The sequence below is a fragment of the Cottoperca gobio genome, chromosome 9 (assembly GCF_900634415.1).
Source record: "Cottoperca gobio chromosome 9, fCotGob3.1, whole genome shotgun sequence".
Lineage (NCBI taxonomy): Eukaryota > Metazoa > Chordata > Actinopteri > Perciformes > Bovichtidae > Cottoperca > Cottoperca gobio.
In genome coordinates this window covers 10,077,391-10,099,280 of record NC_041363.1, presented here as the reverse complement: position 1 = coordinate 10,099,280, position 21,890 = coordinate 10,077,391, and the positions used below count along the sequence as shown (strand labels likewise).

The 21,890-nt window shown below is 40.9% G+C and overlaps 1 protein-coding gene across 4 annotated transcripts in view; it reads left to right on the top strand.

The window, feature by feature from the left end:
• Nucleotides 1-21,890, top strand: part of homer1b (homer scaffold protein 1b) — a 28,624-nt gene that overhangs the window by 2,073 nt on the left and 4,661 nt on the right. Inside the window, exons 1-6 of one of the 4 annotated variants that reach the window (XM_029439724.1) lie at nt 1,273-1,292; nt 1,492-1,881; nt 7,007-7,163; nt 12,514-12,645; nt 15,493-15,585; nt 18,237-18,385. In XM_029439724.1, coding sequence (XP_029295584.1) covers nt 1,862-1,881; nt 7,007-7,163; nt 12,514-12,645; nt 15,493-15,585; nt 18,237-18,385 — 551 coding nt within the window. In that variant the 5' untranslated portion in view covers nt 1,273-1,292; nt 1,492-1,861. Of the gene's footprint in view, nt 1-1,272; nt 1,293-1,401; nt 1,882-6,630; nt 7,164-12,513; nt 12,646-15,492; nt 15,586-18,236; nt 18,386-18,682; nt 19,569-21,890 lie in introns of those variants that run through there. The other 3 variants (XM_029439726.1, XM_029439725.1, XM_029439723.1) reach the window with 3 other exon arrangements.

Below are 21,890 nucleotides of genomic sequence, written 5' to 3'. Positions count from 1 at the left end.
CTGACATTACTGTTACTAGCACTAAATCTATGGACACAATTAACAACTGACTGACATTGTGAGCCTATAAATGATCTTTTAATGTCTTTAGCTTTGTGAGTTCTGTGTGCCACTGTGTCCATCATCATTCCATTCATTCATTATGGTATTCATAAATGTATTATTAAATGGTGTTATATTAAAGGGAGCTGTTCACTGGACATAGTAATATTAATAATGCTTTTAGATTTAGAAAAAGACTATAATATACTATCTGTTGTGGAATGTAACTTCGTAGCCTGCATTTACTCAATTTTGTGGTACTTGTACTTTGCTTAAGTATTTCCATTTTAGGCTACTTTATACTTATAGGAACATATAAAGTCACTTCATGTATTTGACATTTATAGTCCTTTCTTACTATCTTTTACATAACAAAACACATGTACTTTACCTATATTATATGATGCAATAGCCTATTATAGGCTACAACCAATCTACCCAGTAATAAAAAACTCGCTCCAGATTCAAGAACTACAACATTAAAATACTCTACATGTATTAATTAGTGATACAACAGATTAATATAATATTCTATAATCATTTTAATTGAGCTGCATAATGAGTACTTTTCATATTGATCGCCTACATTAAGCTACATTTAGCTGATAATACTTTTCTACTTTTACTTAAGCAACATTTTGGATGGAAGGGCTTTTAATTAAGTAAATGATCTGAGTGCTTCGTCCACCACTGCATATTACAACCTTGGAATAAAATGTTCTATGAGTATTTGGTGAGTAGGCCACTTCCCACTAAACTTCTTATAAAACAATAACGCATCAAATGGCATCAGTCCTTAGAGGACTGAGTGACGTCACTGCGGAGGACGGTGTCGTGACGTAGGAGATTCAATACTGACAGTGATCTGAGTGGGTGGGAAGCGGGGATGCATCAACCAGATGTGAAGCGGTTTTGGGGGGGCGGGGTACACATCGGGGTCTGTGGATAGGCTGAGCTCAATAATGCACACATGCAGCTTCAGCGTAGAAACGGCAGGATATTTTTAATCTATGCAAACGACTCGACATACCAGTATTGATCAGGGGAACAGGCATTTGGCACGTGAATCAGTAAAACAAAAAAAAGGGCCATAAATCGGTGTTGCATAAGCACGACATATAGGTTTAGTCCTAGAGTCACATCAGAAACCGGCTTTATTATAGAAATGCATTGGAAATACTGTGTGTGGAATAGCTGTGAAATAGCTCTAGTCTGGTCGTGAGAGTGGGGGTGTAGCCTGTGAGCCTATGGTAATGAGAGAGAGAGAGAGAGAGAGAGAGAGAGAGAGAGAGAGAGAGAGAGAGAGAGAGAGAGAGAGAGAGAGAGAGAGAGTGAGAGTGAGAGTGAGAGAGAGAGAGAGAGAGAGAGAGAGAGAGAGAGAGAGATACGCGGGTGGACAGTGGGATGCTGTGCGTTATCTAGTGGCTAAATGAGGGTTGTCTTTCGCAGTTCAGGCAGCAGGGCTTCTCAATCCTTCCAGCGAGGATCTGTAATTTACACGACAACAGCAGGGCGCCTGTCGGATCTCCACAGGACTCTGCGCTGGATCTCCCATAGCACCGCTGCTGCTCCATCACCAAAGCTTCAACGCCAAAGGAGGAGTAGAAGGTCTGATTTCCGTGCCATGTGCAGATCGACATGTCTATGTGATTTCATGCGGTGACAGCGGAGGGGAATGGACCAGTTGTCATCAAATTCCTGCAGACGCACCGACGGTGATACATTGAAGGCTGTCGTGTAGAGAGAAGACCTTCATACGCAGCAGCCAATCCGAGATATACGTTTTTATTGGCATTGAAAAGATACAGTGATCGCTTCCATGTCTACCATAACAATGGGGTAAGCGTGATTATTATCCCGCGGGGTGACTGAGTCCTCTTTCACCCCTATCTGTATTCATATCAGCTGCGGCTGCTTCACTGGGTATGAACTTCCCTTATTTGGAAACCACACCATGCATAACACAATAATGACCGGGTTGTATGCGTAACAAATGTAAGTCTCTGTCTTACATGATAATGCCCAATAGCCTGAACTCGATGGTGGATAGCTCAGGTAGGCTGTCTTACATGTGTGGTTGAGTGGGGATTTTCTTATGTCCTTGATGTGCCTAACACTAAAACAACATATTTTGAGACGTGTAATGAAGAAACTTATTCTTCTTTCTCATTTGAATATGCTCTGTTTGATCAAATAGAAATACGCCTTAGGCCCAACATGCTGGCACATAATGCTGGTGCAAAAGTGGCTCCATCATCAACTTTTTAGGATCAAAATAGTGAGTTACTCTGCAATTATTCCCAAAGTTGGAGTAATTGGGTTTTTTAGGTGTTCTCACCAACATGAAGCAATGCTTAAATTCACAATCATTGCACTAGAACACTGAGAGAGTGAATAAAGATGCTGTTTTTTCTAGGTCTCTATTCCGCTGTGTTCTCCCCACCTACATTACAGACAGTTATGTAATTCTGAAAGAAGGCATGTGTAACAACAGCATTTCTTCTCAAATATTCTCAGAGGTGTGTGGTCTGGTGTACATCCTACTTAAAAAGGTTTGGGAACGTATAATATTAGAAGCAGGGGAATGTCAGTAGCTACAATGCTCCAAAAAGCTCCAGTGACAGAAAGTGTCTTCCTGTCTCTATGGCAGCACAGTGACGGCTATCTTACACATCCTCAACAACAGGCACTCATCAGTGAAATATCTGCCTAGTGCGCAGCACTGCTCATTTGCATGTCCCTTAACCCTGAGCTCAGTGGTTCATTTCCCCACACCAAGCCTGTCGTTCATTAACAGATGTCTCCTGCAGTTCATTGTTATTAATTGCACGGCAGGAGGTTAACAATATGGCACAGGCATGGTGCGATTTCAAGGCATCAGCCAAAACTCCTGCATTAACTATTTACAATGCACTGGAGGCTTCCCAGGCTCCCACTCTGCCCTCCTACAGTGTGGGCAGCACATCATTCAGCAGTCTCCCACTCAGCCTCAGCTCTCACTGGGCTCTGCCATACTGGTGACTAAGTTACTGTTATGCAACTGACTCAATGACTCAATTGATCCACAGTGGAATAAATTGCAAACGGTGATTCAAAGCACTATACTGCATACATAGTGTGTATTAAAGTCTAAATATGGGCATGTGCGGATAAGATGAAATCGTACATAGGTGCAGATATGTTGTCCGGCTGCAGTAATGATAATATGCAGTATTGGCACAGACAGATTAAGTCATATTTCACTTCCGGCCACTTACAGGTCAAATGATAATGGCACATAGGAGAACATTAGTGTTGGACGACGAACTGGAGATGCTTATCAACTCTCTCTGATGCGCTCTCACTTCCTTGGGCAAATACAATTAATGCACATACGGACTCAGTTTCTCTCCCTGTTTGTGTGTGTGAGAGAGAGAGTGTGTGTTCACAGGCACATCTCAGGTCATCGAAGCCGCTCCCAGTAGATAGAGCAACAGGGAGCTCTCTCATTAATGATCTCTCTCTACCTTAAATAAGATCTACCTGCCTTCAAGCGGTACTCTGTTGAATTAATGAAGAACTCTGGAAATAAGGACAACTTCTGGAGAGAGGCGGGGTGGAGGTGGAGGTGGCAAGGGAAAATGAGATCTCCTGAGATGTGCCGTTTCATTAAGCTTACTGTCAGTATCTGCAGAAAGAGGGGCAGCTGTATAGGTAAAGTGGAAACACTGAAGTAAAAAATGATATGCTGTCTGTTGTTGTATACAATTATGTGTGTGTGTGTGTGTGTGTGTGTGTGTGTGTGTGTGTGTGTGTGTGTGTGTGTGTGTGTAAGCTGTTTGGTTACACAGTTACTTGAAGACTGAGTGATCACATCTGTGCTTCAACCCCCTGAAGCTCAAGAGGCACTATAAGCAACACATTTTTGCCTGTCCTGGAACTGCAGTTTGTGTGTGTGTGTGTGTGTGTGTGTGTGTGTGTGTGTGTGTGTGTGTGTGTGTGTGTGTGTGTGTGTGTGTGTGTGTGCTCGTGTGAAATGCCTGTGTGTGCTCGTGTGAAATGCCCAATGCCCTGTAGGCATTGGTACAGTGTTGTTTACTGATCAATACCAATGTCAACATGTGTAGGGTTGAGGTGTGTGCCATAGTTCAGCATAATTTAAAGGGTCGGTTCACCCTGATTGCAAAAAAACAAATAACAGTAGTATCTAGCCATTGAGGACGGTTTTGTTTCATATATAAATATAGTTTACATCTTTTATATATATTTTTTATTTTAAACCGTGGTCGGCAAAATCCATATACCTCAACTGTAAACAGTTTTCATGGGGTCTATTTCTTTGGTAGAACATTTTTCAAATGAAAACTATTCACATTTGGATTATCAAGACTAACAGAGACATTGATGTAACTGTTGAGTTTTTTCAGTTCTGTCTCTATATCAGTCCACCTGTAGTGGCACTAAATCTAGCTATGCTGAGTTAAAGACTGTGCTAAAGCAATTACTGTAATTTGACGCAAAATAAATCTTTACTGGGTTTACTATGGAAAAATGTACGTTTCAATAATCCGTTTCCTAGACCACATCATTTCACATAAGAGAAAAAATATATATTATATATCATATTATACTAGTAACAGAACATACTGTATATCTGCATATTGCTTTTCTTGAAATTACTCTTACACCATCCATCTAATATCCATCCTTATCATCATCATCATCCTCCCAAGCAAAAGTGTTTCACGCACACAACCTACTCATGTAGCCATTTGACACTTTACCATGCTTTTACCATAAAAAACTTGCATTGGGTTCCTGGAAGTTCAAAATTGAGCAGTCCACATAATTGTTCATACCACACAGTGTAGCTGCACTTTAGAGCATCCCACTTCCTTCATCTTCTTCTCATCCTCTCCTACATTCATCACCTCCTCCACATTCTCCCCATCCCTGCCTTCTTCTCTCACTTCATTACTCTCCCTCCCTCTCTCGTCCTGCCTGCCTTTTCTCTGTTTTAACATTCACGTTCCATCACCTGCCCTTGTGTCATGCGGTAGCCTACATTCTGCATACTAAACACCTCTTCCTCTTCCTCCTCTGTGTTTTTCTTCCCTTCTCCACACTTTCTCCTTTACCGATCTGTGTAGCTGCCATGCAGCCTACATGCTACTGCCGGAGTTCATCGCTATAGAGTGAAAGAGGATCTACAAGTTCTGAATTGACCTCTATGTAATCCCACAACCAGTAACTCTGACAGGCTATTGGCTCAGACCAGAATCCCTGTAGATTATAGTAGGAGTGTGTATGATGTGCCCGATGCTTTTTTTGTTATGGATATGCCTGCTTTAGAGGAGGCAAAATGTATATAGAAATAATTGTTGGAAAGCTGCATTTAACTTGAATCCATCATTTATTGTGCTCTCTTTTAATAGTGTGGTTGTAGGAGTAAGTAGGCCTTTTGCATTTTCTTTTTTTACAACTGGTGGGTGTCGTTTTCCACCGAAAGTCTTTGGCACAGGCGTTCATCAAAGCACAAGTATGTAGCTGTGTTACAATCAAGCAACAAGAATCACACAATTTGCCACAGCTCCATCAAATTATGCAATGAAAAATGATGCCAGTCGGCAAGCGGCTATTGCATGGATCATACGGACACGCCGTGGTTGTGTGATGTGTGATGGGAGAGAGTTGAAATGACTCACAGTTCCGCCACTTACACTGCTGTCGATGATTATGATAATTCGAGCACAGCACTCCACAAGCAGCTTTGTGAAGCGACATTAATCATCCCAGATTCACTCTCTGACTTCCTATACTCTCCACATTCCCCATCATTCTCTTTCTCTTTCTGTCTAACTTCCCTGTCTCCATGTTTTTCTTTCTTTCCCAGTCTTGGCTAATCACACACAGGAGGGGTGCTGCTGCTGAATTTTAATATTCATTTATACAGCAAGTCTTTGATGTCCCCCATCACCCCCTCAGTGCAGTGTAAGCACTTCTCTATCTCCTGCTCTGCCAGCACTGCCAGCCCAGAATATCTCCCTCTGCACCCTGCGCTTTGAGTGTGTGTGTGTGTGTGTGTGTGTGTACTGACTGTAGATATTACCCGCGAAGCCCCAACAATGCCGGAATATATGAGGGCATGGTACGAGCAAACCGAGGAGTGAGGGATAAATGGATAAAGGTGGCACATTAATGACAGATGAATGAATGGTCAAAAAACAAAGTATTTTATATAATCCTCGATATTAATAGGGGTGAATCTTAACTCTGGTATGAGTGTCATACAGGGGTCAATAAGGAATTAACTCATCTTAAACTGAGCCCATCGTGGAGTTTTGATCATCTACTGATCTGAGGCACAACTTCACAGACATAAATAGAGATTTCTGATTCCATCACTTCTGTGTCATAGTGTGCTCATGTTTATATATGCACATGCATTATGTGTGTCTGTGTGGAAACTGCACTTCAGTATGGTGTGTCTTTAGTAGTTAACCGTGGCCTACTGTCTATATTTAGCCTTAAACCCTCTCCTTTCCCCTTCTGTGCTCCCCTGTGTGACCCACGCTCAGTGCTGCAGGCATTTCCATATCAGAGCAGGGAGAGACAGCGCTGGCTTACACGGATTGAAAGACAGAGAAAAAGTTTCTGTTGAACAGCTGCATTTAGTGTATTGGTTTACAAGTAGAGCGATAATGTATGAGCGGAAGAGTAGACTTAAGGTGTATGTGGGAACTCTGCTGTAGTTTGCTCAGTTAGCTTGGAATCCATGTATACAAGACAATGAGTATATGTAGTAGTCCTTTGACAGCCTCTCTTTCTGTGGAGTAACTATGGAGGATGGCGAGTTGGTAATTCAGTTGCCAGGGAGATCTGACTCCCCCGTGGGCGATAGGAGTTGCAGTGCTGGCGGTGGGTTTGGTGAGACGTTGGTGTTGCGGCACAAAGAGGTTCACCACTTCTTCTTCGTCCCCTTCAGGGAGCAGCCCATCTACAGCACGAGGGCCCACGTCTTCCAGATCGACCCCAACACCAAGAAGAACTGGCTGCCCACCAGCAAGCATGCCGTCACTGTCTCCTACTTCTACGACAGTACGCGCAATGTCTACCGCATCATCAGTCTGGATGGCACCAAGGTGAGCAGTTTATTGTGATTCTTACTGTACACCTTACACACTTGGTCGCACACAAAAAGAAGATTTCATTATACCTCCCCGACTGCATCCATTGTTATATTTAATTTCTGCCAACCGACATGGTTTTATTGAGATGTCAAATAGCCTTCCAGGCAATTTTAGTGCCACTGTGATCTACTGAGTGTTGATGATGTTAATAAGCTCTGCACTGGAATCTAATGTTCAAACACATCCTAAAAGAGCTCAGAGTTGCAGCTCGTCCCAAGACTGACAGCTCATGTTTCATCGAGTGTATGCATGCAACTACTGTATTAGTGTGTCCATGTGTGTGTGTACGTGTATGTCTGTCTGTCTGTCTGTCTGTCTGTCTGTCTGTCTGTCTGTCTGTCTTCTCTGTCTGCACCACAGAGTGTACACTTTATGTCTCAGGATAGTCTTGTTAGAGATCCAGGAGGGATATTTCTGCTGGGCATGGTGTGATTTATAGGGACGGACCAGTCACAAACATGCACACACCCCGGCAGTTATGGAGAGAGGAGGGGTGAAGTTAGATGAGAGAAACAGATGACAGAGTGAGAAGAATGGGAGGTAGAAGAAATAACTAGAGCGGCAAAGACAAAAAAGTGTGAAGCCACCGACCGATGGGAGCAAAGCAAGGTCTCAGAGTTTGCATTGCAGTGATCACAAACTGTGTGTGAACCCTTTCTGATTGTCAAGTGAGCAAAAACCTCATATCACAGCACTCGATAGAAAGCTGATCACTAAATTCCACTATTGTGTAACACACACACACACACACACACACACACACACACACACACACACACACACACTCACACACTCACTGACTGCTAGCCCGCCCAACTCATCATTATGTATTGATGCCAATCATTAAACAACACTGCTAATTGATCATCTATTAATTTGTTCTCCATTAGTGTTATTTAACAAGGGAGTATAAATTATATAACATGTAGCACTCGACAGACAGACAGACAGACAGACAGACAGACAGACAGACAGACAGACAGATAAACTTTATTGTCCATATCAGTGGAAATTTGTCTTTGGCTTCTCCTAGTACAGCAAATGTATAAGGTGTACATACAATACACATAACACAAAACCCCATTAAAACAAACACATATACAGTATAAAATAGAGGTTCTTACTGAAGATGTAAATCTTTAGAAACTTCTTTTATTTTGTTTTATTATCATTGATTTTATGAAACAGCTGGGCAACGTAGTTTTAGGCAAACGTTACTCAAACAGTAGTAAATGGTGCATTTGTTGGGAACTATTTTCAGCAGCGGATTTGGTGCAATAAGTAAGTATTTACGGCAGCAGGACGGTGTATGTATTGACTCAAAATAATATTTGGTGTTTTACGGTAAGCGCGTCATTTCCGGTTATTAATGTTTCTGTGTTGCTGGTAGCATACTACGGCAGCTCCAGCTTGACTTAATAATGTTGTTATATTCTTGATAATCCTCTTTTATCAGACCAATTTTTAATAACTTGTGAAGTCCTGTTACTGAACTACAAGCCAGTAGGCAAAATATCCTACGCTCGATGTCTAGAGTGCTGTGACTAAATTTAAGGAAGTGATTCCATCAGCACTTAATTCAATACCAGGACTCAATATCAATATAACGGAGAACTCCAATGCTAACTTTAGTCCCTCCCAAATTAATCATCTTGTTGATAGTGCTGCAGCCTCATCTGCGAATAACACTCGACTCTGTCGCTCCTCTAAAGAAGAAGATCATAAAACAGAAAAAGAAAGCTCCATGGCTTAATTTACAAAACAACAAACTAAAACAAAAGTCGAGAAATCTTGAAAGTAAATGACGTTCCACTAAATTGGAAGAATCTCGTTTAGTCTGGTTAGATCATCTTAAAACGTATAAGAAGGCTCTCCGTAATGCCAGAGCAGCTTATTACTCTTCCTTAATAGAAGAAAATAAGAACAACCCCAGGTTTCTTTTCAGCACTGTAGCCAGGCTGACAGAGAGCCACAGCTCTACAGAGCCTTCTATTCCTATATCTCTCAGTAGTGACCGACTTCATGAGCTTCTTTAACCATAAAATTATAATTATTAGAGACACAATTAATCTCCTCCTGCCCTCAATTGGTAATGACTTAACTTCAACCTCTACTTTAAAAACATCTGTAACTCCTGAAATATATCTGTTTTACTCCAATCAACCTTAACCAACTAACTTCAACAATCTCATCGTCTAAGCATCAACCTGTCTTTTAGACCCGATTCCAACTAAACTGTTTAAAGAAGTTTTACCCTTAATTAACACCTCGTTATTAAATATGATCAACCTGTTTCTATTATCTGGCTACGTACCACAATCGTTTAAAGTAGCTGTAATAAAACCACTTCTTAAAAAGCCTAGTCTTGATCCAGAGGTTTTAGCCAACTATAGGCCGATATCTAATCTTCCCTTTCTCGCTAAGATCCTTGAGAAAGCAGTCGCAAAACAGTTGTGTGACTTTTTACATAATAATAGTTTATTTGAGGTTTTTCAATCTGGATTATGAGTTCATCATAGCACAGAGACGGCACTGGTGAAAGTTACCAATGACCTTCTATTGGCATCAGACAAAGGACTCGTCTCTGTTCTTGTCTTGTTAGACCTCAGTGCTGCTTTCGACACTGTTGATCATGACATTCTACTACAGAGACTGGAACATTGTGTTGGCATAAAAGGAACCGCACTAAGCTGGTTCAAGTCCTATTTATCTGAGCGATCTCAGTTTGTACTTGTTAACGATAAATCCTCCATGACAGCCAAAGTCAGTCTTGGAGTTCCGCAGGGTTCTGTACTTGGACCGATTCTATTCACCTTATATATGCTTCCTTTGAGCCATATTATAAGGAACCACTCTATAAACTTTCATTGTTATGCGGATGATACCCAATTATATCTATCAATTAAACCAGATGAAACCAATCAATTGGCTAAACTTCAAGCATGCCTTAAGGACATAAAAACTTGGATGTCTAGCAACTTTTTGATGTTAAACACAGACAAAACTGAAGTTATTATACTTGGCCCTAAACGCCTCCGAAACACATTTTCTAATGACATAGAAGCTCTGGGTGGCATTAATTTGGCCTCCAGCACCACTGTAAGGAATCTTGGCATCATCTTTGATCAGGATCTGTCTTTTAACTCCCACATAAAACAAATCTCAAGGACTGCCTTCTTTCAGCTACGTAACATTGCAAAAATAAGACACATCCTGTCTCAAAATGATGCAGAAAAACTAGTCCATGCATTTGTTACTTCAAGGCTGGATTACTGCAACTCATTGTTATCAGGTTGTCCCAAAAAGTTGCTTAAGACTCTTCAGTTGATCCAAAATGCAGCGGCACGTGTTTTGACAAGAACTAGGAAACGGGATCATATTACTCCTGTATTAGCTGCTCTGCACTGGCTCCCGGTAAAATACAGAATAGAATTCAAAATCCTTCTCCTGACTTACAAAGCAATTAATGGTCAGGCTCCAGCATATCTTAAAGATCTCATAGTACCTTATAAACCAACTAGAGCATTACGCTCCCAGACTGCAGGGTTACTTGTAGTTCCTAGAGTCTCTAAGAGTACAATGGGAGCCAGAGCCTTCAGCTATCAAGCTCCTCTCCAGTGGAACCAACTTCCAGTTTGTGTTCGGGAGGCAGACACACTCTCCACATTTAAGAGTAGGACTAAAGACTTTCCTTTTTGATAAAGCTTATAGTTAGGGCTGGCTCAGGTTTGCCTTGGATCAGCCCCTAGTTATGCTGCTATAGGCTTAGACTGCCGGGGGACACCTCCCTGCTCTCTTCCTTCTCTTCCTCTCTCCTCTCCTCCCTCTCTTCTTCTCCCTCTCTATCTGTATGCATTTATGTATCTACTACTAACACAGCATCCGTGGCATCATCCCCGGAGTTTCTGTGTCTCTCATGTGGCAGGTTGCCACTGATAAAGTTTACGTCTGGATCAGGAATCGTGGCTGCGCCTGCTGCCCTGGTCCTGCTGGACACCTGGAAGCCTTATTGACATTTTTCTGGATTCATCCATACTTTCTCTTTTTCAACACAACATAATTTCTGTCAGATGTTGTATTTGTACTATGTTGTTTATCCTGTACACACGACATCTATTGCACGTCTGTCCGTCCTGGGAGAGGGATCCCTCCTCAGTTGCTCTCCCTGAGGTTTCTTCCATTTTTCCCCCTTTAATTATGGGGTTTCTTTTAGGAAGTGTTTCCTTGTGCGATGCGAGGGTCTAAGGACAGAGGGTGTCGTAACCTGTACAGTCTGTAAAGCACACTGAGACAAATGTATAATTTGTGATATTGGGCTATATAAATACATTTGATTTGATTTGATTTGATTTGAATCTACATTGCGTAATTTGGGCATTACAATTAACTCCTGCACCACAAGTTGATCTTTTTGAAGCAATGGGTCAGCCAGACCAACAGTGAGGCACATTTATGTGTTATTAAATGTTTTGGGACAACAATACTGGTCTATCGCACAGGATACACAGACAATACTTGTTAGTGGGATCATTACACTGATGGTTTTGTGTATGAGCCTTACTAATGGCGGACCACTAAATCCGTGGCTGAAGGCTTTCAAAGTCAAACTCAGCAGCGCTCTGTTAGCTTTCAAAGAGGAAGCTATATGCTGTTCTCTCAGGCTTCCCCCTGTCTCTCACAAACGCAGACAGTAATATGTCTTCAAATGCAACTATGATCAATTACTTATTTATTTATTAATTGATAAGTTATTTGATCTATAAAGTGTCAGAAATGTGTCGAAGAAAATACCCAGAATTACCCAGAAGCCCCGGGGATGCATTAAAAGACATCGTTCATCCAAAGATGCTCAGTTTACAATTACATAAAACAGAGATTGTTTCAATGTTGCCTGATAAATATCTGAAATGATAACTCGATTACCCAAATTGTTGGCGATACATTTTCTATCAATGCACTGATGGATTAATTGGCTAATTGTTTTGGCGCCAGTACAATACTGTTTGGCACGTCTAAGAGGCCCACGATCGAGGCACTAATACCAACTGTTACAGAAAGATAAAAAGTGGAGATGCAGCCAAGCTTTTCATTTGAAAATTGTGTTTTCCAACAACACAATGTTTCATTGCTATTTTCATCCGTAGTTCTGATTTTTGGGTTGAATAATCTTCATTCAGACGTTCATAGAGCACATACTTGGGTTTTAATTCTCTTTGTCTCTTAATCTGATGATCTCTCTTTTATACACACACATAATAAAGTTAATTTAATATGTATTAAGTGGATTGCTTCTGTCCTGCAGGCAATAATCAACAGCACCATCAGTCCCAACATGACGTTCACAAAGACCTCGCAGAAGTTTGGCCAGTGGGCGGACAGTCGAGCCAACACTGTCTACGGCCTGGGATTCTCCACTGAGCATCATCTAGCCAAGGTATCACCCCCATTCACCCTCCCACACACACACACACACACACACACACACACACATACACACACACACACACACCCACACACACACACACACACCCACACACACACACACACACACACACACACACACACACACCCACACACACACACACACCCCCACACACACACACACACACACACACACACACACACACACACACTCAGCGTGGCTTCTTTTTTCTTCTTCTCCCCCACTCCCCCAGAGTGGACGGTATTTGTACTTTTTTTTTACTTGCTTCTTTCAAAGTGTAGAATCTGCTTGGCAGTTAGCCCTAATGAGGCTTTATTTTTCTGTGCGTGATTATGAAAGTTATGTATGTGTGTGTGTGTGTGTGTGTGTGTGTGTGTGTGTGTGTGTGTGTGTGTGTGTGTGAGTGTGTGTGTAGTCATGTGTGTGTGAGTGTGTGTGTGTGTGTGTGTGTGTGTGTGTGTGTGTGTGTGTGTGTGTGTGTGTGTGTGTGTGTGTGTGTGTGAGTGTGTGTGTAGTCATGTGTGTGTGAGAGTGGGTGGTGGTTTCTCTCCTCTGCAGCAGTATGATTAAACTCTGTCGTGAGCCGGGGTGGTTCACAGCATCCCCACTGTCAGAACAACACACACACATAAGGCTGCAACTCACGGTTATTTTCATTGTCGTTTAAACTGTAAAATATTTGATCAAATAATCAGTTAGTTGTTTGGTCTATAAGATGACGTCCTCAAATTTCTTGTTTTGTCCACAACTCAAAGATATTCAGTTTACTGTCATAAAGGAGTAAAGATGACATTTAAGAAGCTGGAATCAGAGAATTTAGACTTTTCTTTCTTTAACATTTTTTCAAACCTATTAATTGATTATCAAAATAATAAATAATACATTTAATAGTTGACAACTAATCAATTAATCCTTGCCGCTCTGCACACACACACACACACACACACAAACACACACACACACATACACACACACACACACACGCACGCACGCAGGCACGCACACACACACACACACACACACACACACACACACACACACATTAAGACTAAATTTAGCAGTATAAACATGTCCTCTGATGTCCTGAAATGTACTGTTTCATATCATATACTGGACATTAATAACATGTGGTTTTTAGGCCAGTTGCTCTCCTCCCTCAACAACTATTGTTTATACTCCCCCATCCCAGTCCAACATTTTCATAATGTTTTACATCGGTTTAGTGTATTTTATTTGTCATGAAAGTACTATATGACCTGTAAAAAACGGTTGTATAATGTCTTTTATGGTCCTTGAAGGAGCCATCTAAAGTGTGAGAAAATAACCCTGATGATGTCACCAGGGTCGTCTAAGTTAGGTTTTTGGGGACAAAAAGTCATGGTAAATCTGTTTCTCACAAGGCCCCAAACCTTATGAAAAGAAAACACTAAATAGATTAATTACCCCTGCAAGAAGTAAAGATGCCATACACAGCACAAAAGAAAAAGTAACCAACAATGCATAGTAATGGACTCTTTATATCTACCAAGTCAGTTATTTACCTATTCTATCATTGCGACGATTGCCTAGTGCTTAGTAACATATCAAGTTAAACTGTATATAAAGCTTACATCATTGCCACAAATAACCAATAGATAACCAAAACAAATGATCAATTTAAAAGAATGTCTTCCAATTTTCCCAACTTCTTGGAAAAGTCAGAGCTCAGTGTTGCAGATTCACCGTTGTAATTACACTGTGAACAGGAACTGTGTCTGAGATATCAATATGCAGTTTTAACAGACACCTACCAGCCAATTAGAAGTACTTTCTGTGCTCTAAAGTTGAAATAATCAGATTCACCTCTCAGATAACTGCAGTGCCAACACTCCCGAAGCACTTATACTGAACTGAAAACTGCATTTAGATTGCTGTACCAGAACTATTATATTGCACTGAAGTGAAATGATATTGAGTTACTTATTGCAACTCCACTAATGGCAGACACAAGACCGGCTCGAGCGGCGTTGTCAATTTGATTTCCTCGCCACTCAGCCCTCTGCAGCACTGTATATACAAAATTACTCGGTAACACTGTGGGAGCAGTGTCGGTGATGAACCACACCCTAAAGGGACATTGGGGATATGTGCATGTGTGTATGTGCCAGGGTGTTTATATTTGTTCAGAGCCCCTCAGCTGAGCTCACCTTACTGCTTCGAGCTCGCTGGCTGTATCTTTGCTCTCAACTAAAATAACCCCGGAGATCAACTTCAGCCACCGACAACTTCTGATTAAAGACATAAACTCAACGAGGAAAACACAATGGCACAGTCTACTCTGTTCTGTGTGTGTGTGTGTGTGTGTGTGTGTGTGTGTACGCTCGTACGTATAGGTCTACATAGAGAGTTTACTAACAGTGACCTAGTTAGCTCATGTTTCAGCTGAGGCATTATGGGTAAGGGCCTTCTTTTCTAAGTTCAACTGTGGGTCGTTATTGGCAACGCTTCAGCCTATCCCTCCCCTGGCTTCACGGCTGACCTATTACACACTGATCTGTTACTGTGTGTGTGTGTGTGTGTGTGTGTGTGTGTGTGTGTGTGTGAGTGTGTGCGTGCGCGTGCGCGTGCGTGTGTGTGTGTGTGTGTGTGTGTGTGTGTGTGTGTGTGTGTGTGAGTGTGTGCGTGCGCGTGCGTGTGTGTGTGTGTGTGTGTGTGTGTGTGTGTGTGTGTGTGTGCGTGCGTGTGTGCGTGTGTGTATGTGTGTGTGTGTGTTTGTGTTAACATATGGCTTTACTGAAGAGATTAAACCACAGTTTTGTATAATTACAGTCCATACTGATGTCTGTCTTCTGTGTCCAGTTTGCAGAGAAGTTTGGGGAGTATAAAGAAGCAGCGCGGCTCGCTAAAGAGAAGAGTCAAGAGAAGATGGAGATGGCCACGTCTCCTTCTCAGGTACGTTCAGTACACACCATCACAACCCCCACAATTCTTAACTTTCTTTCCAGCGTACTCATGACCTCCTGTCACGGGCATGTTGTGTATAATGAACAACTGGTGAACAGGTCAACCGAAGAATGATTTTTCCCTTGGGGGTTATTTAGTTGAATTAATTATCAGTGGAGGTTATAGACGCAAATACAGAAAATAAGAAATAATTTCATAGAAAATAGATGCAAAAATATGTTTACCTAGAATTCATTTGAAATGTTGACGCTAATGGTGTAAAAGTATTTAGATCCTTAAGTAACCAATACACTAATGTAATAATACTCCATCGCAAATACAAGTCCTATATTCAAAATCATACTTAAGTAAAAGTAAAGTATTATCAATATAATGTACTTAAAGTACTGGGTCTGCAGCAAAAATGGTTCCTGATACGTCAAAACCAACCACACATTGCTTTTTTGCATGGTTAAACAAGCCATAAAGTTAACCATATGTTTCATACATATATATATATATATATATATATATAAACTCTTAAGCCAAACAACAAACATTAATTATGTACGAAAGTAAATGTACAAAGTTCCCCTCCACTGCTTTATGAACCCCTTGCAGGTCCGTTCACAATAAGAATAACAGTCCTAATATGATATACACTAGTATGGTATTTTTGCTCTATGTATCCACCTTATACATTAAAAGAAAAAGACAAAGTTGTCTGTGATCTCAACATAAATTGAAGAGCATAATTAGCCTGTATGTTAGGTATTTGTTGTTTGCGATATCTAAAAATAGAGTCTTTAAGGGCATATGTGACTGCATCTTAGAGAAAATTAGCTTGTTTCAGGGGAGCATCCCCAGAGAAATCTGTTCTTGAATATAAAGGCTGTTAACAGGCTTCATGTCCTTGTCTCTTCATTATGGAGACTAGGGGAGCAGCCCCCCGCTGTACTGCGGTCTATTACTTGTACTATTAATGCTGCGACCCACGTGGGCTGAAATGTTACAGCACCTTGTGCTTCCCATGGGAGGATGTTTTTTAATGAAGCCAAGTGAACAGCTTCACTCTCATCAGGGGTTGAAGGCTGCATGTGCGCCGGCCACCACCACACTATAGTAGTCAAACTGGAGAGATTGCTGTTCCTGCAGCCTGCAGTGCTGCCTCTACTCAAGCTGTCTGCTCTGTTTCACTACTGAAAATCACTGTTTCACACACATGCCCGCTGGCTTTCTTTCTAACCTCCAGATCTCTCTTTTTTCTCCTCTAAATAAACGAGAAAACATGAGAGAGGAATTATTCCGCTAAAACAAGATGAGAAAACACAGAGCTAAAGGCTATATGCTGGTCCCAATAGGCCAGACCCCAGTGGACGTGCATTATGAACAGATATTAAATGGTATACTAATGAATGTGGAGCGCAAAATGTAACGCTAGCCATAATCTTCCTCTTATCTCGCATTTCCTTCTTGTCCATTAGAGACATACAGGCAGTGTCATTGTGCTACTGTATTGTGCCCAAACCCTGAGACTTAATAGCTTTGTTTTATATACGAGCAGCAGCTAAATGATTTGTCTCGTATAATTCTGTGGTTGTATGGGATATAAAGATAAACATTAATCTGTAATTCTGCCATTTCCCTGTGCTATAGTAAGCTATTTAATGGCCTATGGGGATGTGGGACTGTTCACTAAGACACGCACATTTTTAGCACCACAGCAAAGGTTTTAAACGTGTGAGAGGCAGCACCTCCACCCCCCTTAAAAACACACCTCTATCATTTCTCATTTCAGCTCCTTATAGGGGACGGATGATTGAAATTAATGCATGAGATTTTTATCTTGCTGCCATCTCTGGTAATAAGAGGTTGTTAAGATCACTTAAGTCAATTATTATACGTTTTATATTATGACATGTGAATTAATTATAATGTAGTTATTAATTATAAGTCAATTTGTGTAAGTGTTGTACGACATAAATAATTGCAGGAAATAACTGAGCACAATTTTACTAAATGTTTAAGTCATTTATCATCATTTACCTGCTTTTCAAAGAGGATTTCCTGCTTTGTTCTTTTTTAAATCAATGCAAATTAATTACTTTTTGATTTTGCTCTGACAAAAGAAGACATTTGAAGACGGGACATTGGAAATTTTAAAGGGTATTAGTTTATCGTAAAGAGTAATTGACAATAATAAATAATGAAAATAGCTGTTAGTTGCCGCCTTAAAATGGTTGTCTATCTTTGCTCATGCTAACTACTACCCAGTTCTTCTCAATTTAATCAAAACAAATCACTGTTTCTGTTTTCGGTAATGTTAAACGCACCATTTCCTGTACGCTTCAGGCTGTGTCTCTGGAAAAAGCAACCAGACACCATTAAGAACTAAAGATATAGCAAATGTAGACACTTTTGTGACCTCACAGTAGCTTTAATCATTATTATTTTAAACTATTGACATTAGAAAACATCTTAAAGATATTTATTTATAGTGCAATGTTACAAATGTCCAACTGTCTGAGCTTTTAAAGGGATTTTGTTTCCTGCCTTATTTAAAGAGTACAATGCAATTATTAAAATATCTCAATAGTGTTTGATTGAGTATTTGATGTCTAACTAGCATTAACATCTGAACAACTTTGTTTCACATGTAGGAGTCTCCAGGAGGCGAGCTCTCGTCACCTTTGACCCCGGTGACTCCGCCCATGGAAAACATCAACGGCACAGATGACATCTGTGACACGACTCCCAACTCAGACGCCCGTCCAGAGCCATCTCAGAATGCACTGGCCTTCGCACACAGGTACATCCCACATCGCGATGTGTTCACTGTCCCGTGTTGTCATGTTCACTACAGTACAGATGTAACAGTCTGACCATACGTTCATATTTCACATAGATTGCACTCAAACAATTCTAAAATAGATGAATTATTATGATTTTCTTTCTGTGTTTTTCTGTTTGTCTGAGACACAGAAGTATACACCTCTCCTCTTCTATGTCTTACTTTTCGTCTGCGTGCACCTATATGTGTTGCATGTCAGCATTGGTAGTGAACTCCCTCTATTCACTGCTGCTCTCTCGTGTTTTTCCTCTCTAGGGAACAGTATAAGACTTGTCGGGTCTGCTCTTTCTGATAGGGATGACATTACAAGTCCTGACTACTGCGACATCATAACTACACAAAGCAAAAAATATTCAGGCACAAACTTTCCCCAAAAGTAAGAGCCTGATGCAGGTCAGCAACAGGGAGGGTCTTCCTTACAAAACCTGGTGCTCTGCTTGTTTACTAACTGCTAACAAATAAGGTAAAACAGCACGCCATCACTCCAGACAGGAGGAATATCGGTGCAATTAATTATATCAGTGACATTCTTACTCACACGAGTCACTTCACATGGACCAGCAAAATATGTTGCTTTAAGTGTTTCTCAGGATTGAGGAAATATTCAAGTTATTATTTTGTCCAATCTGAGCATGCTTGGTAAAGAAACTCACATATATTTATAGTTATATGTTTGCCTACTGCAATGCAATAATATCTTTTTGAATGAAAATCTTTTGACTTTATGTTGTTTGGTGCATTACGGACTATGTGACGCTGTCACTTCTATGCATGCAGCACTACTGTTACACTGTATACATTCCTGCTGTTTTTGTGTCCTGTTAGCAGACTGAATATTGAAATGGATAATTCCTATTCATTGTGATTGTCAATACTGGTTCATATACAATAGACTATGTAAGTTACAGAGGTCAAAGTTCCATGTAAATATTTCTGATTTGTATAATGGCTTTCTGAAGAGGTGTGGCTGTGAGGTTTACCAAAAAGGTTTTTGATGAAGCGTTTATGTAAGACTTATATAACATACTGTGGGTAGTGGGAAGCAGAGAAAGAGCAAGACAGACAGACACAGAGAGAGAGAGAGAGAGAGAGAGAGAGAGAGAGAGAGAGTGTGTGTGTGTGTGTGTGAGTGTATGTGTGTGTGTGTGTGTGTGTGTGTGTGTGTGTGTGTGTGTGTGTGTGTGTGTGTGTGTGTGTGTGTGTGTGTGTGTGTGTGTGTGTGTGTGTCAGAAGCTGGAAAGAGAGAGCGAGCATTGTATAAAGTCTGTGCATGACTCACTGATACCTAAAGCATCCACCAACTGCACACTCAATAAAGTGAACAGGAGGGCATGGACAACGAGTTTGAATCATTTGAGTGAGTGAAGTGTATTTTTCTCAGGAGAGAAAATGTCCCTATTATCTACTGTAGTCGACTGTACACATGAGTCTTTCATTTGTAAAATCTCTGTAATCCTGTGCCACTCGTTTCATTATTTCTCTGGCTGCGATTCTTATTAATTAAAGATATCAATCAATCGCTTAATGTATTATCATTCTTTTTTGTTTAACTATGGGTGTCTGAGAGGAGGCTTAACACAGATTTTATTATTTAAATATCCTTGTAGGGATCTTAAGAGACATAGGTATTTTTATTAGAATATTTAAGTCTGTAAAGCTGTGACAAGCTCAAGTGCAAATGCTTAGAAATCCCCCAGCTTCATTATGAACTCTGTAAGGCTTCACAGATGCGAGTGCAGTGAGAGCAGAATGTAGAGAGGACACCCACTGCCTGCTGCAGCCTTGCTGCTGATGTGTCTATTAATGCTGCATGCGTGGGAGACCGGGTCGATTCTCGGCATTCACGATAGCAAGCATGAACGTAACAAGCAAACCTCTGTCTAACATTTTCTCAGAGGCATATGCAGAGAGGGTTGATGCTAGGACCGTCCAAATATTTGAAACACATAACCCTCTCTTGTACTGTTCTCTCTATGATTCATACTTCTTCAATTTAACATCATCTCACCGTTTACAGTATCTCCATCAGCCTTTAATTTGTGTAACGGTGTATACACTTATGTTTGTAGTTTACTTTGAAATGTTTTTATTTGTATATTACTTCATGGGGGTTCAGACACACGTATAGAAAACACACCTGCACACACAGGTGTTTGCCGTCTTTGTGCACCAGGCCTCTACTCTATGAAATGGAAATAGATGATGATTTATCTCCATAACATATACACCCCGCTGCTGCTTAGCAAGGCTGTGTAGGCAGGCTTGTGGGTGCACGGGACAGAGGAAGAGAGAGTAGGATGAGATTCAGCTGTACGCAGGGCTGTGAGAGGAGTTTTTATATCGCAGGATGTAGGCATGTTTGGCAGGACTGCAGTGGAGTCGTTTTGAATGGGGTTCTGAATATTGGAAGATCTTTAGTTGGGACTGCCTTGGCTGTTTGGGAATGGTCTTCTCATGATGGAGGATGAAGGCGTCTGTCGGTGGGCTTTTGGTAGGCTTGCGTGAACGGAGACGAAGCCGATTTCATACGTCAGGGTGCCACGAGCGCCTCCGTTCCCCCAGTGCTGCCATGGCAACCGCTCTGGATCCCTGCTTCTTGAAGTGCTCTGTAAGGAGGAAGAACCTACCTGAGAACGCACAGCGGTCAGGACACCGCAGAGACACGAGAGGGCTGTAGGAAAACCTTCAAGTTTATGTTTTGTGCTTGGTAGCTTTATTGTGCCTGGGAGGAGAATTATACTTATCATTGAAGGAGGAAACCACAGAGTGCTGATGTTTTATTGGAGTTCTGGCGTATTGGCAGTGTGTACAGGTTATGTTCAAACAGCAAAAAAAACATTACATTTATATATTTATTTATTTTAAACATTAAAAAAAGAAATTAAATGCACAAAGAAGTAGCCAGACACCAAACACAATCTGGTTCTGTGCTGTCGGTCGTCGTGACACATTCTTAGTTTGCAGACTATTGTTCACATGATAACAGATAAAAAACAGAAAATTAAACAATGATGCAATTTTCTCTACCAGATACAGAAGAGTCTGTGTTTTTTAATTTCATTTTCTTATGAAATGTATTCAATAACAGTGCAACATTTGACAACTTGATACAAACAGGAAATAATTCATTCTGCAGTTTAACATCACACTTGTCTCCTGCATGACTAAAAGTGGAATTACAACTCAATTACATAATGATAAGCAACTAGAAAATATAATTAGCTAATAAAATCATCACAATGAGGCATTCATAATGTGTAAATAATCACATCATCTTTACAATCAGCAGTTGACACGGTAGCCGCTAACTTACCCTCCATGTGTCTCACACATCTTCAGCTCTGCTCTGTTGTCCTCAGCCAGTTTGTGCTCCCCCTGAAACCTTTCAGCCAGACTCATTTAATGAAGACGAACACCAATGTCAAAACATCTTGCACTCTTTTCTCTCCTCTATTTCTCCCTG